The 25,575-nt window shown below is 38.1% G+C and overlaps 1 protein-coding gene across 1 annotated transcript in view; it reads right to left on the bottom strand.

The window, feature by feature from the left end:
• SLC39A10 (solute carrier family 39 member 10) overlaps positions 1–25,157 on the bottom strand; it is a 110,493-nt gene extending 85,336 nt beyond the window's left edge. The window contains exon 1 of the mRNA XM_072341048.1: positions 24,982–25,157. Within this exon, the coding sequence (XP_072197149.1) occupies positions 24,982–25,080 (99 nt within the window). The 5' untranslated portion in view covers positions 25,081–25,157. The remainder of the gene's footprint in view (positions 1–24,981) is intronic.
• Positions 25,158–25,575: the final 418 nt, after the last annotated feature.

Here is a 25,575-nt window from a genome sequence, read left to right as displayed (position 1 = left end):
TACTGTCCAGAGAATTAAATATCTGGCAGTTTATTTTAAATCTAGATTTTCCTCATACCCTTCACACCCTCTTGGAATAGCCAAACCTTCAATTTATTGAAGGCCTTAGGTGTAGGCTCTTCTTTTATGTGCACAGAGATCAGTCATTGTGCTCTCAGAAGAGCTGCCAAGAACGGAACAGTCTTTGAGAATGACTTGCAGCAGTTTCATTTTAAGCTCAATACCTCTGGAGATGTGATTTTCCTCATTTGACACAAGCGTTCAGTGATAATCTATGAATCCAATTACAATGAATTACTCAGAGGTTTTGGATTCTGATAATTTCTTTATAACCAACAGAAACGTTCCCTTAAGAATGTGAAATGCATTCTAATTTATGCATTCATATGAAGAGATGCTATCATTCCATGTACTATCCTTGTGTTAAGTCAGTACTTTCCAATTCAGACTTCACCAGTGATCCACAAAGACTTTTTCCCTTCCTTATACATAATAGGACTTCGTAACATCCTTTCAGTCTAAAAAGTGAAGTCATACCCAATGTTTAGGCTCCAGGCAGTTTTTAGCCCTAAGTTTTTTCTCACAGTTCTTCTTAACTGCTGAAGACGTGGTGTTTGTGCCTTGCTGTTCTACATGTTGTTGCCTGTGTGTGTCAGGATCCTCTGGCAGCAGCCTGGACACTACACGCAGCAGGGCCAAGTGTCACAGAGCTGGGTTTGCTCCTCTCCCAGGTGCTGCCCCATCACCCAGAGATTTCTGTTATTTAGTCCTGTTGCTTAGAATTCAGCAGCAGCTAACATTGCTTAACCCTCAGTTTAAGCTGGTACACATAGCCAAGTATCAAGGTTTGAAAATAAGCTTCCTTCCCTCACATTTCCTCTCTCTTTGGTAAACGTTGCTTTTTCTCCATTTGCTCTTCTGCAGAAACAGCAGCTAAGGTAGTTTTTTTCCTCACACTCTGCTTTGAAACATCTTACAAATTTGCCCCTACAAAATTCACTTATTTAGGTTAAAATTATACATGCAAATAAATTACTTTTTACCAGACATTCAAGTTTTGACATGTCTGCATTTACACCGGTGGCTCTGATATTCTGACTTAGTAGACCATCAGGAGTTGCAGTTAGGAGTATGTTTTATTAATTGAATCCTACTCTGGCTTGGTGGATCATAGGAAAAGGGGAAATCCTCCTAGACATCTAGAAGCACACATACATAACTCTTCTGCTTATTTTCCACTGAGGATGCTGAACTAAAAAGATCAAACAGAAGGCTACAAAATCACTCTAGATTTTTACAAGTTAAGAAGGGAATCTAAATGCTGCAATGACTTCCAAGGGGCATGTGTGTAGCGTTTAACAGATAACCAAGTCAAAGCATTTTTCCTGTCTAAAAATGACTCTCTTGTTTGGGAAATTTTTGAACTAATCTGCGAGTCCTTACAACCTGCAGCCCCTACTGCCTAAAATCTGTGCTGGGACTTGCTTTCCTTCTCGCATCCAAAATGATGTAATGAGAAAACATCAAGCATACTCAGTCCATTACAGGAACTAACACAGAAGGTATTGAAGCATGTACTCCTGCAATTAGCATGTTCGCTGACAAAAGCTTTTTGCGTGCTGATGGCAAGCTGCATCCTTATTATATTTTATAAGCAGATTAGAGCATATCCTCTAAGTATCCTTAGAGTTGAAACATGTCTGATGCCGAGCAACATGCCATAAGAGCCTAGTGGGCATGACTGAGGAGAAACTGCTTGAGTATAGATACCAACCGTTCAGGTTAAACTCAACTATAAGGGTAATTTATATTGTCTTTTAAACTGAAGACACTGTATGCTATTGCTTGTATTATGGGGTGATGGAACACATTGCTGCTGCTGAAATAGCAATATTTCTTAAGCAGGTACTGTATCCATTAAGGTCTGAAAATTGCAGATTGCCGACTACATGAACACATGGGGGTTTTTTTTGCTATCAAATAACTCTGGTGATTCTATATTAGAAAGTAATTTTCCATATGGCTTACTGGGAATTTAGGTACATAAACGGATACTCAGCAGTGATATTTAATGTAGTTTATCAAACAGAATTAGGGTTTATGGACATAATTGTCAGTTTCTTTCTGAGCACGCTGATTATGTGCTGGGAATTTGACTTTTCCCCTTATGTTTGTTGTGGGTTTTTTTGTTCTTCATTTTGATAATAAAAGGTAAACGCAAGGGTAGGATTGTGCTGATGCAGACTGTTTCCACAGACTTCAGCATAGTTTATGGGCAGAACCTTCTGCAAGAAATAATGTTTATGTGATCTTGTCTTACTGCAGATGTTTTAGCTTCTTTCTACACAATCTGCACAAAATGCATGAACAGACACTATAATAGAAAATTGATGTGGAACAAAATTTGATACGAGATCACAATTTAGTGCAGATATGGCAATATCTAGATGTTTGTACTTCAGTATTTATGAGCAGAATAGTGACTGAACATAACAAGGACCTGCTCCATAACTGGGTCTGCTGGGTGCCCTTAGAGTACAAGTCAATAGTAGCATATGGTGCGTGGTTCCATTTGTGCTCTACTCTCACAAATTTTGAATCCTTTCTTTAAATAGCAGGAAAACAACTAAATACAGCAAAGATACGGGAGCATGCAAATAGATCACTGCCAAGGAATAAATTCCCAGTCTCAACAGACCCCTGTTTCACCCCAAAAGGAAGAAAAAGGCTGTTCTGAATTTGTAGCCATGTATGTACTTTCTGACCAAAGTCCCAACAGAAGCACAGATTTCGAGCACAGACAACAATAACAGGTGTTTTTGTCCTACAGTAAGAGGGAAACCTTGGCATGCACACACCAACCTCCAGCTGTAACTTCCCTAACCAGTAGCATCACCACACTTATCCAGAACACACATTTCTTTAAGAGGAGAAAGCCAACCTTTACCATAGAAACGTAGTGGACCATAGATGCACTGAATTTGTTGTATCATTACAAAAGAACTCCAGCTGCACATATGTTGTCTAGATTATTATTGTGTCTCAAAACCATTCCCGAATGAGCGCCATCTCAACCACACTACTGTCACAGTCCTTGTATAAACTAAGAAGATGGTTTTATCTCCCAAATCCAAGTCCAGGCTCCATAGGGCACACCAGCCCTGGACTAGCAGGACAGTGAACTTCTGATCTGCCTGATGCCTCTTGCCTTCAGGGCAAGAGACCTTAAGGAAAGTATTGCAACACTGCTGGTGTCATGACTGCTGTGCAACTGCATGTTATGGCATACCTGGGGTATACCTTATTGGAACTGCCTGCCATGCCACATTCATGGTACGCCTTGTATCACACTCTGGTTTTTGGCTTTATTTTGGTAATAAAAATTTGGCCTTTTGTATTTTTCTTTCTTTAAACCAAGTTGTTTTTGGGTTGTTTTTTTTTTTTTGTTTTTTTTTTTTTCCCTTTGATAAACTTTAGCACATTAAATTCATCTTAAAAAAACCCAACAAACAGCAACAAAAACAAACCAACAAACAACTGAAAGTATTTATCTGGTTAATGAAGGTCAAGGCTAAGGTTCCAGGATTAAGTATTGTTAAATGCTGGTGTATCAAGTTCCTTACAAATCATTCTCATACATCACCCAGAAGATTTCTCTTCTAGTGTTTGCCATGCTAACAGAATTTCAATTGAGGAAGAAAGGCAAATGTTATTAGAGCTCAGTGAAGCAAATACAGGAGAGGATCTTTAAACAAAATGCCAATAAAACTGGCGGTAGTTGACATGAAATTTCTTATCTGAATTATGAAAATGCTGTAAGTTTGTGTTTTTATGACATTTTGTTTTGAATCATAAATTTTGATGTGTTAATCCTATGGATAAACAGATTTTGGAGGATTTTCCTACTTAGCACGAGCTTCCTTCAAAAGAGATAGAGTTAATGTATGAATTCTACGGTCAGATTCTGAAATGACAGGATTTTTGCATATCTCTTTCTGAGGACATCTGAACATTAGTGACCATACACAGCACGGAGCAATACTGTAGTAACCCGTAGAGCCTGCTGTAAGCAGATACCAATACCAAGGTCCTCACAAAAGCTTCATTACTTGGAGAGTCAGGTAACAGAACCCATTTCAGAGACTAGTCTCCTCCAGAAGAGGTCCAGTCTTTGATGTCCATGCATATAGGATCAGACTTCAAAGGAAACGTATACATATTCATATCATAAAAGCCCGAGGTTCCTTTTTAATTTTTATATGAATACTTCAACAACTGACATTATGAATTTTCTGCTTTTTGTTGGGTTTTTTTTTGTTTTGTTTTTTAATTTAATATAAAAACTTACAATTTGGATTTTCTGTGTCTAAAATGCAAGTCTGAAAATGCTCTCAAGCTTGAAATGCCTCATTCAAGAAACTGTACTGCATTGTTTTTGTTTTGTTTTTTCAATTCTGACTATTATTTTAATATAAAGTATATTTCAAGTTTAATTTTACTAGTGAATCCTAGGAACTGGTCTTTATCAAGAGATGAATGCTCAACAGACAGATTTTGGTGTTTGTGAAATAACTCATCTCAAATATCATTTACTAGAGGAGCCACACAGTGGGCACCTGACGCTGTTCCTTCCCCCCATCAGAAATGACACTGTGTCTCCCGTGAGGAGCCTGAAGAAGGGTATGTGTATAGTGGGACAGGAAGCAGACACTGCTCTTTCACAAAGTATTATGCAGACCTAGATAGTTTTAAAAAGCAGCTGGAAAAACAGGACTCGTAGGTTCCTTGAAACCATCCCACAACTAAAATGACCCAGACTGATAATCTGTACATTCCTCAATTGGCAGGAAAAGTGGCACGCTAGTCCCAGGAATAATTCCTTCTCCTAACTTTATATGTATTTTCCTTATATTCAGACACACAGGTGAGACAGTTACACAGACACAAACCTCCAGCCTTTCCCAGAATCTGAAGATTAGCAGCTGTGAATCTTAGGAACACTGCAGCATATGTTAAATATTGTACTGAAGTTTCTTCCAATCTTAGTTGTTCCTCTTATAATGTCTACGCAACGTCTTAATCACTCATCTTAATGTACAAACATTTGAAAACACATTCCTTCTCTCTTGCAAAGTGTTTCATTCACTGTGCAATTCCATTCATTAGAAGCACTGAAGCATCTCACAATACCTGCATTGTTTTATTTCTCCCCTCAGCCCGCAAGCAAAAGACACAAAAGCTTGTGCTTTGGTCTCCTGCTCTTTGGAGCAGTATGGCTGAAGACCTGCAACCCTCTGGGAGTAAGGAAGATGGAATGAGGAAAAGGCTGTGGAAGAAATGTGTGCAACCAGCAGAGGGAAGATCGTTCTGGGAAGAGAAGAACTAATTGCTGGACAGTGCGGGTGTGTGTGAAATTAAGTCACCTGCATCTTTAAGACTATTTCAAGACCAGGTAACTACTCACAAAGCAGTAGTAGAATAAGGCCAAAGAGTTTTGGTGGGGCTTTTAGAAAAGTCACTGACATGGAAAAGCGGGAGAGCTCACAGAAAGGAACTTAAAAAGGGGGTTACTAGATATTGTACTATATAAGCATTTTGCTTTGTAGATTTCCTTATTAATCCTAAGCTAAATTCCAAAACACTCCTTAAGGCATCAGCAGAGACAGTTCCCATACTTCTCTTATATAACTTTTCCTCCTGGAAACAGAAGGTTGACATGCTTGCTGGACTTAATTTTTTCTCTTAGCTCATTTCTTACAGTGGTAACTATTTTGCTTATGCAAAACCTCTTCCCTGTTTCTCACAAAAAAGTAGAAGCGTGGCTGCTATTGTACCTTTCTGAATTCTTTTATCCTCTGTCTTTTTTTTTTTTTTGTCTTAATGTTCTCTTGATAGCCAGTCAATTTTCTTTACCTCCGTCTGAAAATGCCACTCAAAAGGGCAGAAGACTCATGGGATAACTCCAGGGATAGCAAAGGAGAAGTTTAAGTATTATGGAGACACAAAAGAGAATTAGCTTATTTCATCTGAGATTCATGAACGCCCTTAGCAATGAGGCAGGCTGATGGCACATCTACATCATTCAGGACAGACACTTCAAAGCACAGAGATATTCTACAGTGCTTCAAGATGTCTCTATCTAACATAACAACTGGATGAAACACTCAAGGACAAGCAGCACAGAACTGCAGAAGAACCAAATGGGATGTTTAACAAACCTTCCAGATTTATGAACTAAGGAAATTACATTACGAGTATGGACTATTTGCTTTAACACAGCCATTCACTGACACAAGAGAAGGAGAACTTGCTTAATGTAAGTTTAAAATGGTTGAAATTAATAACTGTGGCTCATCACTTTCTGCAAGACTATACCAATTCACTGTGCTCTTTTATCTCAATTACTTCCCTTATGCATCCTATATTTCTCTATTAAACTCCAGTAATTGCAACATGATGGAAATAATTTAGACATGTTGAATATTATATGATGGGCTATTTTACATTATTCTGCATGTCTTATTTATGTTATAATTATTCACATCTACATTAAGGTGATCCACTGAACTGCTAAGGTTTTTAGACAGCTGCTCTAACTCACTGACTTTCTTCTATTATGCAGCACTTTACCTTGCACTGGTAGTTGGGTTTACCCTTGCTTTTAATTCAGACATATGTAGAATAAAGGCTTTTTACTTTATCCCCCAATAATGATACTTAATACCTTGTTCTATCATAGATTCCATTAAGTGGATCAAGCAAATGGGAAGTAGTATGCTCACATTTTCTCAACTGATCTATTATGTTGTTCACAAGCACTCCCAAAGTACCCCTGCAGAAATGACCAAAAAATGATTTTTTGAGGTTCAACAGTTCACACTCTGAAATCCCATGTAAATTTTGCGTGGTACATTAGCTACATCATTCTCCTCTGAGAGGAAACTGGGTAATGCATTCTGAATGGCACAGCTGCTTAAAACACTTCTGTATCTGTAGAACTGAATGAGCCTAGTCTGAGTCTATGACACCAGTCTGCAATCAGTTCTACCACCATTTGAAAGTCATTTAGTAGTGTAGTAAATGAAGGTAAGATGTAATCCAAGAATGTTGCTACTTATGACAGTCTGGCCTTGTTCAGGTCTTCTGCATGCAGCGAGATTTTAACAGATCTATCAAGCTACATCTAAGTACATCACTGGCTTAGATCAACAACAACAACCACCACAAAAAGGTAGTAGACCTCATTGCAGTAATAAAATTGAGCTGACTCAATATTTAGTTTAAATAAATAAGCAACTACAGAATGTAAACGTGAGTTTTCTCTATTTACAGACAACTATGGTAAGAGAGACTACATTCCACCTCCCTTGTTACTTCTGAGCAGTCTTTGCACAGACGGTAACTGTTAACTTGTACTTTAGCAGAGTTTATGCCCTGCTAATAATATTATCTAGATGCACAGCCTCATTATTAATGCAGACAGTTCTGAAAATAGGAGCAAATGGCATCTGACAGCAAGAAAAATGGCTATTAATAAAAGTATGTTGCTGATCAAGGGATAATTGTAGTATATGCAGCTTATTTCTCCTTTCCGTCCACAGCATATTAGCACAGCCTGGAGTATTTTCTCCGTGGAAAGAGAAAGAACAAAGTATCACCTTAGTCAATGAGTAGTCATGTTGAACTGGGCTACAGGTCTGGAACAATAATTATACTTCCAGCTTAAACTATTTGCATTTTCTACAGCAAAGCTGATGGGGTAGGTCATTGTAAGAATCATACAAGCATTGTAAGAATCATACAGGCATTGTAAGAATCATACAAGCACTCCCAGACTACCCTGGTAAGAAATGGGAAACAACATAGCTTCCCAAATGTTGTTTTCTAGATGACTACTGCAGAACTTACGTTAAACAGAAGAGGAGAACGAAGCCTTGTCTCCTTATTTTAATGACTCAAAGTAACACAGGCACTGCTGTCGCTGGGCTTAAAATTACTATCAGAAGGCACTCGACTGATTTGGAGAAGGATTTGAAGGATCACTAACTGTCAAGTTGGAAAACAAACTTAACAAATCAACCAACCCAACAGAATATACATCAGCTTTCCGTTGCTTCTTGGTACTATCTGGCCTGAAAATAGGCAGGACTATGGCAGAAAGGCTGTCTGGCCCTGATCCTGCTGGTACTTGAAAAATAAGCTATAAATTACTCAAAAGCTCAGCTCAAGGATTCTTCTAATTTTTGCAGCTGATTCAAACACAGTATATAAGTAAAAAGTAAAAAATAAAATTATTTGTCTTGCAGCAAAAGAGATTTATTGTCATATATAAACTGATTTGAAGCTATTTGGTGTGGAATAAATACACTAAAATCTGCAGAAATGCTTAGATTCCTGAAGGATCTTATTTCTAAAAATTTAAGCATCGATTTTAGTGGAGACTACTCTCATTTTCATATGCCATCTAGTTATTGTGCAATATGCAGACCTCCTATGAGTAAATAACATTCTTCTGCACCTAAAACAGCAAATTCTAGTGTGCTAAAATCTGTAGCTTCCATAGCTTCTTCATTATTGGTTATCCTGAGCCATGAATCAAGAAAGATGCACTCTGCAGGCCTTCACAAGCTCAGATAAGGAAATCAATTCTATTACATGAAAGATAAAACTACTGGATTGGAAGATTAATGAACAATTCCAGTTACTTTACAGTAGTAGATTTTCAGTGATTGATCCCAAATCAGACAAAAGCCTTGTACTGCATCGGTAAGCTGGGATTCATTACAGAAAGAGAAAGCAATACGTAATTTGTGCACGTCAAAAAATTTCTACTCAAACTAGGAGTTTACTCAGAACAAGTGGAAAAATAGAAATCACCAGTCACTAGGGGGCTGGAAGATAAAAGCAGGAATGCTTGTACAGTGCAAGGACAACGTTTGTTGCTTCTCTTTCTTCCACAAGCATTAAAACCAAGCCCTAAAACCACAAGAGCTAATTTTGGACAAGGGAATTAAGTATATTCTGTGACTACGTGTAACAATTATTTGGTGATGGTCTACAGTATTTCCCTGTGAAGATTATCTGTAATTATCTTAATAACTTAAAACATATTGACTAAGTAATTATATTGCAGACATTTCTGCAGTCTGGAGATTTTCCTTCTGATCCGTCAAGATTGCTTATTTGAATAATTATTTTAAATACAAATATTAAAGAACTACACAAAATAATAATTTAAACACTTTAGATGCACACTTTCGGGTTGTCAGCCAACATTCGCACTAGAAGCAAACCCTGGCTGCTGTTTATCAGTAGTAGCTTGTTTTTGTATCTAGTTGAGCCTGTGGCACAGTGTTCAGATCCAAATACTGGCTATCCAGAAATTAAGATTATTGCTTTTATTCTTAAAAAATATTGGTGAACAGTTGGACTGGATGATCTTTTAGAATCACCAAGGTTGGAAAAGACCTATGATTCTATAATTCTAATTCTGTAATTCTATCTGGAGATACCAATAAATGTTGAGAGTAACCACTACAGGTTACACTGAAAAACTTCAATTTGCTTGAGAGAAGGTCAGTATCCTTTTTACACGAGAATGGATTTCTCTATAGTTTAGCATGAATGTACTTCTATAAATCATAATTGGGAATAAACATTCCCAATAAGCACAATTCCTGTGCTTATAAAAAAAACCATAAGCTAATTTGTGTTATTTCTGTATATTAGTATATCATGGACCATCTACTAACTTAGTACTAAAAAATGCTTAGTAGGTTCTTGCTAATAATTCCCGGTATCAATGGAATGTTACTTCACTTATCATATTTTTTGCTCCCACTGGGAATATGAATACTGAGAATTCTGATACACATAGAAATGCATAAACTACAAATGTGTTGTCAACAATGCACAACAAAGTCAAAATCTTTCAGCTTAGAATATGAGTGTGATGAGGATCAGTCTGGGGATTTACGTGACCATTCATCATACAGCAGCCAGTGCTATAAAGCTTCAGCGTGACTAAGTGGGAGGATAACCATAGAAGATAGAAAGGAAAAAGAGTGCGGTTGGTCTGACTCAGGTATGTGTAAAACTAAACGAGAATAGGTGTCGGATCTGGAAAAGTACCTTAAGCCACATTTTGCCTGAAGCATACGTAGTATCTCCCTAACAGTTGAGGAATCAGACACCATCTAGCAAGCCACATCTGCCTTCCTACAAGTGCCCACTGAGGTTTAATTTACCACAAACCACTCCTAGCTTTAATGTATAGCTCTAAGTAACTGTGTGTTTGAAATCTCAGTGGGCTACACAGTTTCAAAACAAAAATATAAGTAGAGCTTGAGAAAAAATACAGGAGTTCTCATTCTAATCCTTTGTTTGTTGTTGGCTCCATTAAATTTAAAGCCAGAGCTCTGTAACCTCACTGATTATTTGTTGAAACTTCAGCGGTTACTATTTTGAGGATTGCTTACATGTGGCAGAATGGTGTTTAATATAATTGTTGATGTATATCAATGAAAATTTCCACTAATTACATGAGAAAGCAAATGACTCATTTCTATTTAGCTTTTATAAAAACTGGACTTTCTACATGTATAGAGGACTGCCCAGCTATCAAGTATACCAAAGAATTAAAACAGAACTGATGTAGGTGAGCGCTGAATGGATAATGAATAGGCTTTTAGACTACAGCCTCACATCACAGCACACTTACTAGCCCTAGCAATGACTTCTGTCAGGACACCATATGATAAGTAATGCCATGAAAAATCTACTCACTTATATTATGTTGGCTCTTTATAGAAGTGGTATATGACAGTAACAGAGACTATACAACTGATAAGATAAAGAACAGCAGAAAACAAAAAAAGAGGGTGATTTTAAAATGGTTTAGAAAGGCTGACTAAAATCACATTGGGATAATTTCTGCCTTCACAGTGAAACTCGGATTTACAGGAAGGTATGGTTTGATCTGAGTTTAGAACAAAGAGTAATGTTAACAGCGATCTTCAGCAAATAACCATATGGTACAGAACAGCAGGATAGATGAATATCCACTGTCAGCAGAGCTCATTGAAGGTGTTGTAATCCTAATTGAATAGAGCATGCTATGCAGAATGCAAAGTAACTAAGCATTTCTCAGTATTAATTTCAATACAATAGCAATGGCAATTAAGAACAGGTGCATATGAGTTAGAAGAGGGACACTATGTGTTACTAATTAAAACCTTTACAATAGGAACTTTACATAACAAAATGCATAATTAAACATCAATGACCAAGATCATTACTGGCAATTTTATTCCACTAACATATAATTCTGGTCTAAGGTAAAGCCTCAAAGCTTTAGTGAAATTGTCATTCACACTGCTACTTCTTTGTCTGCTTTACTTCTTATTATAGCCTTCAAAATTCTTCCGGACATTTATTTCTAATGTGGATTTATAGATTCAATCCTGCCTTTAGCTCTAACAGTATAGGTGATAATGTAATAAATTACTTCAAATTTCACAAAGAACAAGGAAATTCTGTCCAGCATTCGGTACAAAATCCACCCAACCAGATAAGCACACATTTTAATGCTTTAAAATGTACATCAATTTCCTCCAGCTAACTTTACAGTTTCCCTTCAAATTCTTTACCTTTTCTTTTGTGTATTTTCACTACTGTTAACATCCCACACTTCTTTACTTTTCATGTCAGCTACTGAGGGAAAAAATGATGAAATGGCTTCATGTCTGTGACTGCGGTCCTGCCCCTCAAGCTCAAGCTCAGCATCACCTCTGGTTATCCCCCTATATAGACTGATCTGGAAATAAACTGTACTAGATATTGACAGGAGGCTACATTAGAGTTGGCTCAGCAATCGCTAAAATCCAGGCAAACTGCTAGAGAGACCTTGAACCTGCTTGTGAGCTGCAATACTTGTCCTGTCAATGGAGAAAACTCGCCTGTTGATACAGAAACTACTATATTTAAGTAGCTGAGGAGACTGAAGCCACTGCGACACTTCTTCTCAGTCAGCAGCTTAAAACACTCGCTACATGAAATGCCAATTACACAAAGAAAAGCATACAGTATTCCTAAGACTATGTTTGTCCATGCTTTGTGACAGGGATTTGTCTTTAATAACTGCATTTCCAAAGAATCATTTTTTGCCACGTATTATCAGTTGAAGTCTACATATACACATAAAGATTCCTTTGTTTGTCCTTTACTGCTTTTCTGTAATTGATCAGGATATTATAAGGCTAAGTTTAAAATATTGGCATTAATTCCCTTCATGCAATGAAAATTCAAAAGGGAAATATCTCCATGGGTTTGGGGGCAAACCCAACAGCTGAGGAGCAGGTAAAACAGCTCAGGGCATTCACTGAATTTCTAGTACTTATCATCATGTGATCAGAAACTCTCCTACCAGATTCTGACTTAACTGTTCCCTCTGGTACTGAAAAAGAAGTTGGTCCAAACGATGCCAAATACATTTACACCTATTGAAACTGGGACAATTTGTTACACTCAAACTATGCTCTCTATTCAGAGTAAAACAAATTCTGTTCTTTGTGCTCCAGCAGTTACTTCATGCAAAGATACTTCATTTCCTCCACTTACTTAATGGTACTTCTTTCTTTTTATTTTCAATGACCATACAATACTTCCTATCTCTTCTGAGACTGATTATTTATTAAAAAAGCCAGAAAGAAAAGGAACTTACAAGATTAAGGGATGGGGCAAATAAAATTGCAGGTGAAATTCAATATGAACAAACAGACGCATAGAAACGCTGCATGAAATGAAGAGTTTTGATCTGAACATTATCACTCAAAACTTGGTGCTCTGACACTTGTATGAGAAAGTTGACTTCATGCTCAGAAAATGTCATGAAAGGCAAACTGAAGGAAGGTGCTTTTGAGGCCTGCATCTCAAAGAAGATAACTCTGAAAGTGGAAAATATTTGCCAAAACTAGGCTAATCTCAGAATTCTCCAGAAAGGCAGATAAAATACAGGCAGGGAAACACTTGTGTATGTATAAATACACTGCATATTCCTACATTTTTTCCCTGTCAAAGACAAAGGAGAAATTACTTTTGGTATGACCTCATCCAGCCACCTTACGTTTCTACTTTCAGCAAAAGGCATATAGAGAATATTTTGTACATGGCACGTATAAGCAACGACAAAGTCTTACTCAATTCTTAACACAATGGGGTTTTTCACATCAATCAAAAATGCTTACTCTTGCTCTAGCTTCAGCATGGCTGAACTTTGTATTTAAGCTGGATCATTACACCCTCTGCTACTCCTTCTTAGGAGGAAGTTTGAAGATAGTCTAACCTTTAGAACAGTGAGCATACATAGACTGCAAAGACAAAAATCAAACTGAAGTTTTGATCTTTGACTTACTGCAGAGCAGGAAAAACTTCTAATCAGTTCTTATAGTACTATTGTAATTTCACGCTCTCGCACACTCTTGTGATCTCTTTGGTGAGAACAGCTATTTGTACCTAACAGTTTTCTACACAACATATCCAAATCTTATGAACACAAACACACAAGCAGCCCATTTTGGAGGTTCCAAAGAAAAAGACTGCAAAGAAGCAGGAAGGGCTTTTAAGGAAATTGTTCCTGTAGGCTAACTCAGTTTGGCAACTCTTTGTTTAGACATCTGCTACTAGCTGTTGTCAGAGACTTCTGGTCCATCCCTGTGATATAAATCTTATGAGGCTCTGATGACACAATCTGTTAGAATAACAGCACTAACATGCAGCAGTTGCTCAGACTTTACTGAACCACAGTAAGATACTATTTTAAGATAACTTCATTCACATATAATGATTAAGGAATAACTTGAAATACCTCTATTTTTTTTCAGCAAATAGAGTTACAAAGAAGAGAGCTTCGGCTATTCCTCATTCTGTGCAAATGCTAAACATCACAGAGGGTCGTTTTGAGTGTACAAAGGAATTGGGAGCTAGCTTCCAAAATATGAAGAGCATGGCTGTTTGCAAAGGAACAGCCATCTCCAGGCATATGCAACACAGGTGCTGGGCAGTGCCAGCTCCAGTGATGACTTGTGATTACGCAGCCCATGCCCTTCAGGAGTTATCACTGCTGGAACGGATTCTGCTTTCTACAGGGAGCCAGGCCAGAGAGTAGGGCAGAAAGTGGACAGTGGGGAGCTGGCGGCTCTGGCTGCCAAGTGAGTGGGCTGGAGATGTCTCGAGGCAAATGGCTTAATTCCTAGCAATAATGAATTGCAACAACCAATCCTAGAAGGCATGTGTGTGCATCGGTGCTGCCAAATTAGACTCTGATAAGAAAGGACAGGCTTCTGGCACAGTTTAGAAAGAAGGTGATATTCTAGCAGACAGTACAGTTTGCACATTTAGATGCAACAAAGATGATCTCTAGACACCACATTTCTCATGTGAACAAAGGTCACATACTTCTAGGATAAAGTGTCAGATATAAAAAGTACTTGCCTTAGTGACTTAGCTGTGTTTAAGTTAATTTTATACAGCCAGCTCTCCTTCCATTCAAATTCTTCAATATGGTTCAAATCAATTTCATTTAGCAAAGGCTGTACTTGTAACCAATTGAAAATTGGGTTACATGATGTTGACTTTAGGTATAAACCTTCAAAATAAACAAAAATAAAATAGAAAGAACGGTATTTAGATCATGAAATGACAAAAGGAAAACATGCCTCACTAGGGTTCCTCCTCTTTTATATCAAAACCCTTTTTTTTTTTTTTTTTTTTTTAAGTGGAAGAAAAAATCACTCCAAAAGTTTTCCAGCAGTTCCATTGCAGAATTGCTTCTGCCTCTAGCAAATGTAGATGAAAGTTTCATCTGAAGGAATATTAAAAAGCAATTGCCTAGCAATTTTGCCTTAGAGAAAAGTAGTCACAAGGCTTTTTTTTTTCAGTTAGTTTCCCTCCCCCCCCCCCCCCCCTTTTCTCCTACAAAGTAGTTACTGGGGAAAATCATATTATACACTTAAGGAAGAAAAAGCAGGTTGTATGTATACAGAGCATATAGTGCATGTATTACTTCCAAATAAACCCGATTGATCTCCTAATAAAAACAGGCTTAAGACAGCATCAGTGAGTAGAAAGATGACGTTAATACAGATAATGAATATATTAGACTCTGAGCTGAAGTATTCTTCAAGTAAAATGAATTAAGGTGGGCCACAGTACTTTCACGTACCAAATCTGAAAAATACTTTACATACATTGATCTTAATTTAAAAAACAACATGCTTCAACTAGAAGGGCAGTATACCTATTAATATTGCCATTACAGTCATAAGCGTGAGCATGTTTGAAAACTCCAGTGCCTTAACCAATCCTCAATTTCTTGCATCTCTGTACCTTTATCTCACCCTCCAAAACCCTTTGGAATTAAAAAGATCAGCCAGATGATATTATGAGATATTTTTTAAGGAAAAGACACCAACAAACACCTTTCTAGAAACCTTTTAAGGCCGAAATATCTCATTTTAAGCCGCACACTGAAAGACTCAAGTCTCCTAAGAAATAAAGGTTGGTGATACACTGACAAGCATTAGTGCCAGTCATACTTGCAGATGACCAGGAGGAACAGAAGATTTTGTTATACCATAGCCACATGGCAATGCTTTCTAAATTAGTTATGGTATATTATCAAACTAATATCAGCAAAACTAAAGCACTGGTCAAAATAGCTTTATCATATGGCATTGTGGTACCATTCAAGGAAGAAATCAAGCATATGAATCCACATTCTTTTTTTTATACCTCTGTAGTACAAGCAAAAGAAAGATACCGACAACTGCTGGAGATTAATGCACACTTAAGTATGATTTTTTCTGTACAGAGTAGAACTGAACCACAACAAGCAAGCCTTGCCTCTTCCACGAGCATGAGGGTCGAGAAGTTTATTTAGCCTCCGTAAGATACTCTATGTTAAATGTGCTGGTACTGAAATCTGAGCTAGGTCCTTAGTTATACACAGCATCATCTTCCTTGCAGCCATAACTCACAGCCACCTGCAACACCTCTCATTCTCCCACTGTAGTAGTACTAGAATATGAGGTAGCAACAGCAAGCACTCAGGAGTCTGAAAAAGGCAGAGGGATACTTGCTTCTTCATTATGTGTTTATTCTCCAGGAGATCTATACCTGCTCCTGCATCCATGAGGCTTTATTCCTACACTTTCATCTGAAGCACAGACGTAATTTAATCCTGGAAGCACCAATCTGATATGATAATACTTGGAAATTAAAGTACCTCTGAACCCTGATGAAAAACAATGTCTTCCACAGTGACAGAGTTAAGCGCACTGACAGGAGCGCATCCTTGTTCAGGGAGGCTGAAAGTGGATGCTTCTCTCTTTCATTTTGTGTATCACACCATGCCTCAGACTGGCATCTTCTAAATCCTCATCCAGAAGCTTTCTCTCTGCAATGTTTATTAGTTCTGAGCTGTTCTGCTGCTGCGCTGTGGTAACTGGCACAGTCCTTTCTGGCTATATGTATGTAATTTATATTTTAATTTTCTTTTACTTATTTACATATCAAATTCCTTCTTCATGACCAATTTATGGAAACTCTCCCTGTGGTGGCAGTGAACACGGCCATTGTTAGCCTGTGCTAAATAGGAGGCTGAGTTAGTTGAATTTGGTAAATTAACTTCCCTTACAAACAGAGACTAGTACGGTAACTAAAGCATTTAGAGTTAATGTCAGTGTGTAGCGTTCATCAACGCAAAAGGCACTCCTACCTTTCAGGAAGTCATAAAAACCTGCAAAGTGTTGTAGTGATAGAAGGTATTCTAGACAGGCAATGAGGAAAAGTCTTGAGCTGACAGACAAATAGTGGTATTGTGCCTGATAATGCAGTTGTTTGCATGGCCAGCTGTTTGAAAACCAGACAAATGAGGCTGTCAGATTTGTCACTGACAAGTGCATGATTCACTTCTTAAGTAAACTCAATTTGAGGTACAGCTACAGATGGAGAAAGGCCTAAAGCTAGATTAAGGTGCATAAAACGATAAGATCCTGATAATTGTATAATGAAGAGTAAGCAGCTAATTCTAGCTTCTTACGAGTAGCAAGAGGTTCTCGGAAAAGCAGTTATTCTGCATTAATCATGGACTAACTTAGCGGTAGCGCATTGCTTACCATGATTTATCCAACCACAGCACAAACGTTGTTAAAGAAATGTCACAAGTTTAAGAAATATATGCAGCTTGTCCCTTGGTTTAATTTAAATCCACATTCTGCTGTATAGCTGGAATAATCTTCTGCCCCTCCCTTTTAGCCTGCTTAAAAGTTTGCTTTTTAAGGAAATGGTGTTTATTTTCAATGGCAGAAGTCTGCAGTAAGCTGAATTAGAAGAATGCCAAGGAGCTGATTTCCTGTATTGGGCTTCATTTCCCATCTAGCCGCATCTTTTGTGTGATGCTGAAATTCAGAACCTACTCTAGATTTTCTCTACTTTTTGGCTTACTCATTTAACCTTCAACAATGGAAAAATGGAACCTTGTCCTTTTTTTTCTTGAGTTGACATAGTCGGCCGGTGCCAAAAAGGAAGAGGCTGTGCTGCCACACATTCTGCAATTAAGTAATGGTTAAGAACATGGACTACACTGACATAGCTCCTATGGAGATCAGTTATGTCCAGTCACATAAAAAGACGAGAGATGAGAGCAGAGAAAGATCTGGAGCTGAGCAGAGGCAATCAGGTCTCAAGGTCCTGTCGGTGCCCATTGGAGACGGCCGGGAACCTATGCAGAAAGTTAAAGGATATTTGCAAGGATGGAAGCAGAGGTGGGCAGCCATGCAGGCAGGAAAGGCAAAGGCTGCTTAAAGCAGGGATGGAGTAGAAGAGTTTACAGCTTCTATGGCTTTTCAGTTCCTACTGCCTTGAACTGAAACTGGGGCCTAGCTTCCACACTTGATAAATACAGACAGAAAATTACATTTCTGTTGCCACCACTTTCTTTCCACGAGTCACTTTGTTAATAACAGACAGAAAGAACATCATTGTTTGGAGGTCTAACTCAAAAAACACACCAAAAGCAAACCACCCACTAAGCTAACATACACAATATTAAGGGAAATTCCATACTTCACGGAAATGGAAACATTTTCTACAGAGCTCTAATTGCTGGTTGTTTGAGATTGCTCAGGGGCTTCAGCCAGTACATTAAAACCCAAAGAAAAACAGCTGTGGAAATACAACAGCAAATACCTATGATATGCAAATATACTACATCCCTGCTCAGTTTCACGCGTTATTTTCCGTATATCCATCTGTGTAGAGTCACAACAGGAGCTACGTACTTCAAACAAAACAAAACAAGCTTCTAATAATGTCTTTTCATTGATACGTTGGTAACTTGAACTGAGTGATGCACCTCTTCCTGTTTACGAGCCGAGTGAGAGCTCCACGGGGAGAAAAGTTCCCTCGAGGAGAACACAAAAGCCAAATGACTTTGGCACACCGAAAAACAGAAACATTTCTCATTTCAGCTCTGAAGAGTAAAAAGACATTTGAGAAACAAATCCACCAGAATCCCAGTTGATTTGGATTTACTGCAGGGGTGTATGGGGATTTACATAATTTTCTGAGGAAAATTACTTTGGAATACCACAAACTGTACCTCCATGAACATAATGCAACAGATTGATTATACAAACATAGCACAGTCAGAGCAGCAGTTTGATTCATTAGGACAATTTTAAAAGTATATTTTTTAATCACAGTTAAAGGAAGATTCTCAAAAGAAGCAGCACTGGGTATTATCACCGACATGACTAATGTTTACTTAAAAACAACATACAATTTTCTTGCAGATTTGAGACTGTTCCACTAACAACTTGCACTGGAAATAGGAGAGATCTCAGTTGTGAAATTTAGATCTGAACTAAGATTAGATGCGTCTGGACTTGAGTTTTGGAATACAAGAATAACACTTATTTGGGTAGCCATGATTTGAATGCACCAGATTTTGATGACATTCATATTCAGACAAGTTTCTGCATAACATGAATATTTCAAGACTACAGGACTCGAGTTAAGTCAGACACATCCCTGTGCAACATGCAAAATCCTCCTCACAATATCTGGAAGTTGCGTTAGTTCAGCAGTCTAAAAAGGGTCTTGTAATCTCGACTTCTGTTCAGAGTTTCCTCATTGGTTTTATTTAAGAGAAGATAAGGTTCCACTAAGCCTGCATAGTACCTAACGCTGAAATATAAGTGAATGAGAAGTAGAAAAGAGTAGCTTTTTTTTTTTTTTTTTTTTTTTTTTTAATATAATGTTCTTTGTATTCTGTATTTCTGCAATACTGTCAGAAAACTGTTAACACTTCCACTCACTGTTGAACAACTAATGCTCTAGCTGGTAACATGTCTGCATTGCACAATGCATATAAATGACTTCAACCTATTTTTGTAGTGAGTTGAAATCTGAGACAGTCTTGCTAACATATATAGTACTTAAAAGCTCTCAGTATTTTGCAAATATCTATCACAAATAAAATGGGTATTTTGTTTCTCTTCAATTAAAGCCAAACAAACAGTCCCCCTACGCCCCCCCCACACACAAATCCAAACCCCAAATGCAGTTAATTCTCTCTAATGCAAAACATAAAAGCACTCTTTATAGAAGGAAAGCAGAATTTTGAACTCCTATAGGAAATCCACATAATCTTTTCAACCCTATATAAAGAAAAGAGCCATAAACAGTATAGGGATGGGAGAAGAAACACAACCTGGATTCTGAATGGTAGCACAGACAGGAGGACAAGAATTGCTCTCCCTTGAGCACCTCCACTCCTCTCGTGCTGCCCATTCCCCCCAGACCTGCAGCCCAAGTGCTTTGCTACCTCAACTTCAGAGCTCCTCTAGGCCTGCTGGCCACCCAGTTGTTATGTCTGCTGAAATAAGTTTTGCTGCTGCTTCCAAACAACACCAGACATCACCGCTGCATATCCTGTTTACCTTCTACAGTGCAGGAGAGACCTTTTTCTTCCAATCTCACATAGCTGCCATCCCTCTGTATTCATTTCATAAATAAGTAAGCCTGAAATGGTCAAAGCCTGAGGGTTTTACTGACTGATCCCATTAGAATGGAGTTTTAGAGAATAGACTCTCTCTTGTCACATACCTTAAATGACTGCTATCCAAACACTGTACATACAGCCAAGCACTACGCCTCTCTGCCACTTATAACGGAAAGCAAGACACCGGGTTGGCACTGACAGCACACTATTCCTTTAGATATTGAGGAGCAAAACCTTCTACCTGTGTCTTACACTTCACACCTTCCTGAAAGAGTAAGAATCACTGATTAAAAAAGGAACAACAAACAACAATGTGGTTTGAAAAAGATGGTGCTAATGCTTTAGCTCTAGTTCTACACTACCGAGTAAGAAATAAGTAATAATAACTAAAACTTCTACCTTATGTACTTCTGAATTACAAATAATATCATCCACAACAATATACAAGCAGAAAATAGTAAGTCTTTAGATGTAAACAATGAATGTATATATTTATTTTGAAAAATACATAGAAAACATAATATATAAAAATAAGAAACAATCTAAATCTGAGATCACACAAAAAGCAAGTGTGATAACACAAATGTTTACGTAACAGCAACAGAACTGCCTTCCTAGGTCAGTGTGCTATAATGAAATTGAATTCAAGCAGTGGGTTCACACCATCTATCCCATTCTATATCAATGCCAGCGACTTTAATTTTCTGAGAACATCACTGTACAAATTACTTGTCTATATTCAAAATGTTAGTTTGACAACATGACCTAAGTTACTGCCTTTAAATGAAAGCATAAAAATCCTTGATCAGATCACATACAGTTTTTCTTCCCATATTATTGAAATTATTCTGCACACAACCATGCTTTGTTTTATATATTTTGCACTCTGTATTAAAGAATATACACTTCCACAATGGCTGAAGAGATTCCTCTTCAATATATTTCTTTAGTCTCTCTTGGGTGCTGTATACTGGAAGTAACTTTTAAGATCTTCCAGTGTGAGACAGTCTAATAAAACATATTGCCACCTACTACTGTTAATGAACAATGAGAATGGGCTGAGCAAGACAGAATTCTGTAGAAAGAGTAAAACTAAGATATACCATCTTTGCTTCAGTGGAACTCAAATATGGGCACTAGCATATAATAGTAGTTGACACTATGTTTTATTGTGTACACTAACACACTGGTACTTACTTCTGCTTCAATTTCACAGGGCAGTTTGCTGTTCTACACTCACGCCCCAGCACAGAAGCCCTTTGAAACATGGATGACAAGGAAGACGCTGAGAAAATCTACACGTGTGTAGCATAGATGCAGCTTTGTTCCCTTCCTTTACCACACCTAGATTCACAGACTACTCTTGAATGAGTCCTACATGCACAAGGCTTACACCTCTTCAAAATGAAGAACGCTTAGCTGAACCATGGAGGGCATGATTATACACAATAAGGCATCTGACAAGTGAGCAGCACATAAACCAAGAACAGATCTTAGGGGAAATAATATGTAAGAGCAGTACTGCTAGTAGAAGATAGTTTAAAACATTCATAAAGCTACTGAAGAAGACTATGCGAATATTTCATGAGGATAAAGAGAAGTGCTCATGGAAAAAAAACAAGTGCATTACTGTTAAGCCAGTCACTAGAGTGAACAACATACCAGCTGCTCCCACTAAGATCAAGCTCTATATATCTTGCTTCAAAAGTGTTTGCCAGTTTCTGATATTCCCTAAGGGATTTTTGTCAGTGTGTGCATAGCTGAGGGAAATCAGCACACAATCTGACAGATCGCCATTCTGCATGCAAGATCAATGTAAGGCTGGACTAATAGATTACTGCATGACAGTAGAAAAACCTGCAAGACGCACTCAGGTCACTCAAATCTCCATCATCACCCTATTTGCTTGAGGAAAATGGAAAAGAATTAGCAAGCTATGGGTATACTCACAAGTACAGATTTGCACAGCGACAGGGAGGCATATCTTTCTAAAGGGCTAGAGTGGAAAGAGGGCTTTTGGGGCAACTGGAAGCACAGCAGCAGGCACACAGTCCAGTGCATCAGAAGTGACCAGCTGCTGGAGGTGAATTTTACGTACACCCATTCTCCTGCTATAGAGTTGGACTCTGCAGAGGCTGCCGATTAAGGTAAACCATGACTGCACAGTGGCAGGAATGATGCAGAGCTATAAACACAACTTGGGAAGAGAACAACGGGCCACACTGCCAACTCAGTAAGGATGATAACACCTCTGTTCTGAGCTTTGGAGAACATCTTTGCTAACCAACAGACATCACGGGAAGCTCCCTCCAGACCTTTGGGTTCTGAGCATCCTGAACGACACCGGCTAATAAAAAGCCTTTAAATTCTAACTGTGGAGGTACTGAGATCCTGAAACTATAGATTATCTTTCGAATCAAAAGATCAGTTTGCTTCGCTTTCCACTGCAGACTGGCAGGTTTTCTTTCATTTTATATGTTAAGAAATTACCACAAAAATGTTACAGTTTTACTTACAATTTATGAGGAAAACATGAAATAACAGTCAAAAGTTCCAGATCCTTCTTTCCTTTCTCATGTTTCCTAGAAGTCCTTACTTTTTCTGTTTCTTTTCACCTTTGTGAATTCAAACTTTCAAGGATATGATAAGAAATCCTAGTCCTGCAGCTTGTTGCAGGCAGGAGGAATTACGCTGTACATACAATATTAGAGGGTTAAATTTCTGCAAAGCTGTGAATTCTGTGTGAGCAAGCTCCTATTCCCATTCCAATTGATGCTGGTGTAGAGCCTACATTTTAGCAGATTAGAGGTACAATTACTAATTTATAGAACACCCAAAGGTTGGAACAATAGTTGTAAAATAATTAATCAAGAAACCTAAATAGAATAAAGTATTTTAATTTAGACACTTGATCAAGTCTAATTTTATCTGCTGGAAATAACGAATCCATTAGGAGCTTTTGCATTTTACAGGATACAGTCCATAGAGAGGATGATCAGGTGACCTCAACGCAAAATTGCAAGCTTATTTCCCATGCTGACACACATCGTTCTAGCTCTTCGCATCAAATATGTTGTGCAGGAGGATAATAGTATTTGCAGTAATTGTGAGAATCAGAAATAAGTTATATTAATAGTTCCCCATCTGTCAAGAGGAAAGCAAAACCTTACTCAAAATCTTAAGTATCATTAACTGAGATTCTTTCACTCTCTTGCCGCTAAATTACATTTAAATTTAAAGGATATATCTGTGAATAAACTCAGTTAAATGTCAGAACACACTCCTGCATCAAAGCAGATTCCAACATAAGCAAAATTTTCTTCCTAGCCTTGCTGCACACTTTATCTTTACTCAAGTAAATGCAAGCAACATAGCACTGAAACCATGTGAACGGGAGTTACCTGCACATCCCAGATGCATTGTTTGTCAAAACGCCAACAAAAAATGTGACTTACACCTACTGCACTTAAGGTACTGGACACAATATACATGTTTGTCAGGTTATAGTGAATGCAGCAGCTCACGTGACAGTTCCAAAGAGGCTACGTGCCTAAAAAGCAGTATTGCTCTGCTTTCTGCATCAAAGCATTTCTTTGGTACAAAAGGCTCCAAATACTGCACTTACATAAGGTTGGGAGTGCTCATCTAATTAGCCCTGATACCTTTTTACATGGCTACTTTACTTCAATGAGGTTGAACACTAAAGCGATGAGGCAAAGGAAGAAAATGCGGAACTACAACCATAATTACCGAATAAACAAGGGCTTTCTGAAAGATCCCAGACCTCCTTTCTTCTATAATTACTACTAATAAGTATTAGAGGAAAACACTATAAATGCTATTTCTGAAAGAAATAAAAAAGGAGATAAAGGGTACTTGTCATACTCCACAGAACTGAAGTATGAACCTTTTAACGATCCATACTGCACATGATGTTATGATGTGGAATACTGACAGCAACATTACAAAACCATGACAGTACAGTATTCATTTCTCCTATGAAAATTGTGATTAATGTTGCCATTCCTAGATGGACTGAAGATCAATCATGTCTGCCTTGAGGTAATCCAGAGAACTGTCAGTTTTTTTCCTCCCAATTCCACTCCCACTCCTACCTTAAATACCTATTTATATTTGTTATTTACATCATACATATTTAGAAAAACAGTAAATTACTTATGCATTGAAACACAGCCAACCTCAAAGGGCGATATATCTTTACATCAGTTATTTTCAGCTGCTTCCCAATCCTTATCAGCCCATGAGATCTGATATACTGATGTGAGGCAGAGTAACTCCACATGAAACATGCACCAAGAAACAGAAAGTAATCCTGCAACACAGTTACAGGAGCCTCAGCAAGAGCACACTCCAGGCTTCTTGCCAGCCCAATACGTTGCCAGAAGCGCTCCTGTGAGAACCACTTAGCTGATCATGCTTTAAGATGCAAAGAAAAGGTCTGCTGACTCAGTGCAAAGAGATCAACACTCCTGGCCCCGCTCTCTTCCAGCAAGAAACACACGCATCAGCAAAAGAGAAAGAATCACCCCTCTCCTCCAGCCAGACATGTCTTTCATTCAAGACATGAACTTGTAACTACTTCCTTACTTGCTGATACCTTACTTTAATACAGTGGTAAGGAATCAGACTCTTAGGCTGGCACTTCAGCCCTAGCCCATCACAGACAGAATGCCACAAGTGATCTTCCAGGCCTTCAGCAGGGCCATGCCCCCACACAATGCTAATGCCTTGCAAATCACTGGCAGGGATTTGAAGTCAAGTGCAAATGACTGACAGCATACCACAGATGCAAAGGGGTGTAGACAAGATTTACCAGAGTACCGAAAGTCGTTAAAGAATCACACTCTATAAAGCACTTGGAATCAGCACCTTGACTTATAGCCTAATATGCAACATACCTCTGCGGGGCTTTCTCTTTTCTGGTTCCAAGAAAGAGCCGCCGAGCTTCTGGGAAGGCAGATGGACATACACCAACAGAAACTGAGGCTGACATCCATCTATCCAGGGTACGTGGCTGAGCTGCAGGTCAATACGCCATTGCCTTGGCTCTTTAGCCTTGAAGTATCAAAACGCATGATCCTTCTGGAAAAAGGAAAAAAAAAAAAAAGAAGATTCAGTCAGATAATGAGAACGTAAACAGTTGAGATGAAAATGTCAGAACAAACGTTCTGAAATAGAGGGTCCTAATCACTGGAACTGATAGATAAGAGAACCATTTCAAATCTGACATAATAAAACGTAATTATTATGACAGTGGTGAGAGGGCAGGTAAATGACTTGCCCCCGAATTAAAAAAAGTCAAACCTCGTTAATCATATCTCGGCTAATAAAAACAGCACTGATAAGACTGTTACAGATTGGTGAAAAATTAATGAAGTCTTTAATGAACTTCGCGGCAAATTATATAAATCAGAGCTAACTTAATAAAAGCCCTGAAGAATTTTAGCAGAGATTAGATCTTCCAACTGCTGAAAGATAAAGAAAATAACTAC

Source organism: Excalfactoria chinensis, chromosome 7, assembly GCF_039878825.1.
Source record: "Excalfactoria chinensis isolate bCotChi1 chromosome 7, bCotChi1.hap2, whole genome shotgun sequence".
Lineage (NCBI taxonomy): Eukaryota > Metazoa > Chordata > Aves > Galliformes > Phasianidae > Excalfactoria > Excalfactoria chinensis.
Note: the sequence above shows the minus strand (reverse complement) of the source record. Positions and strands in the feature narration are given on the sequence as shown.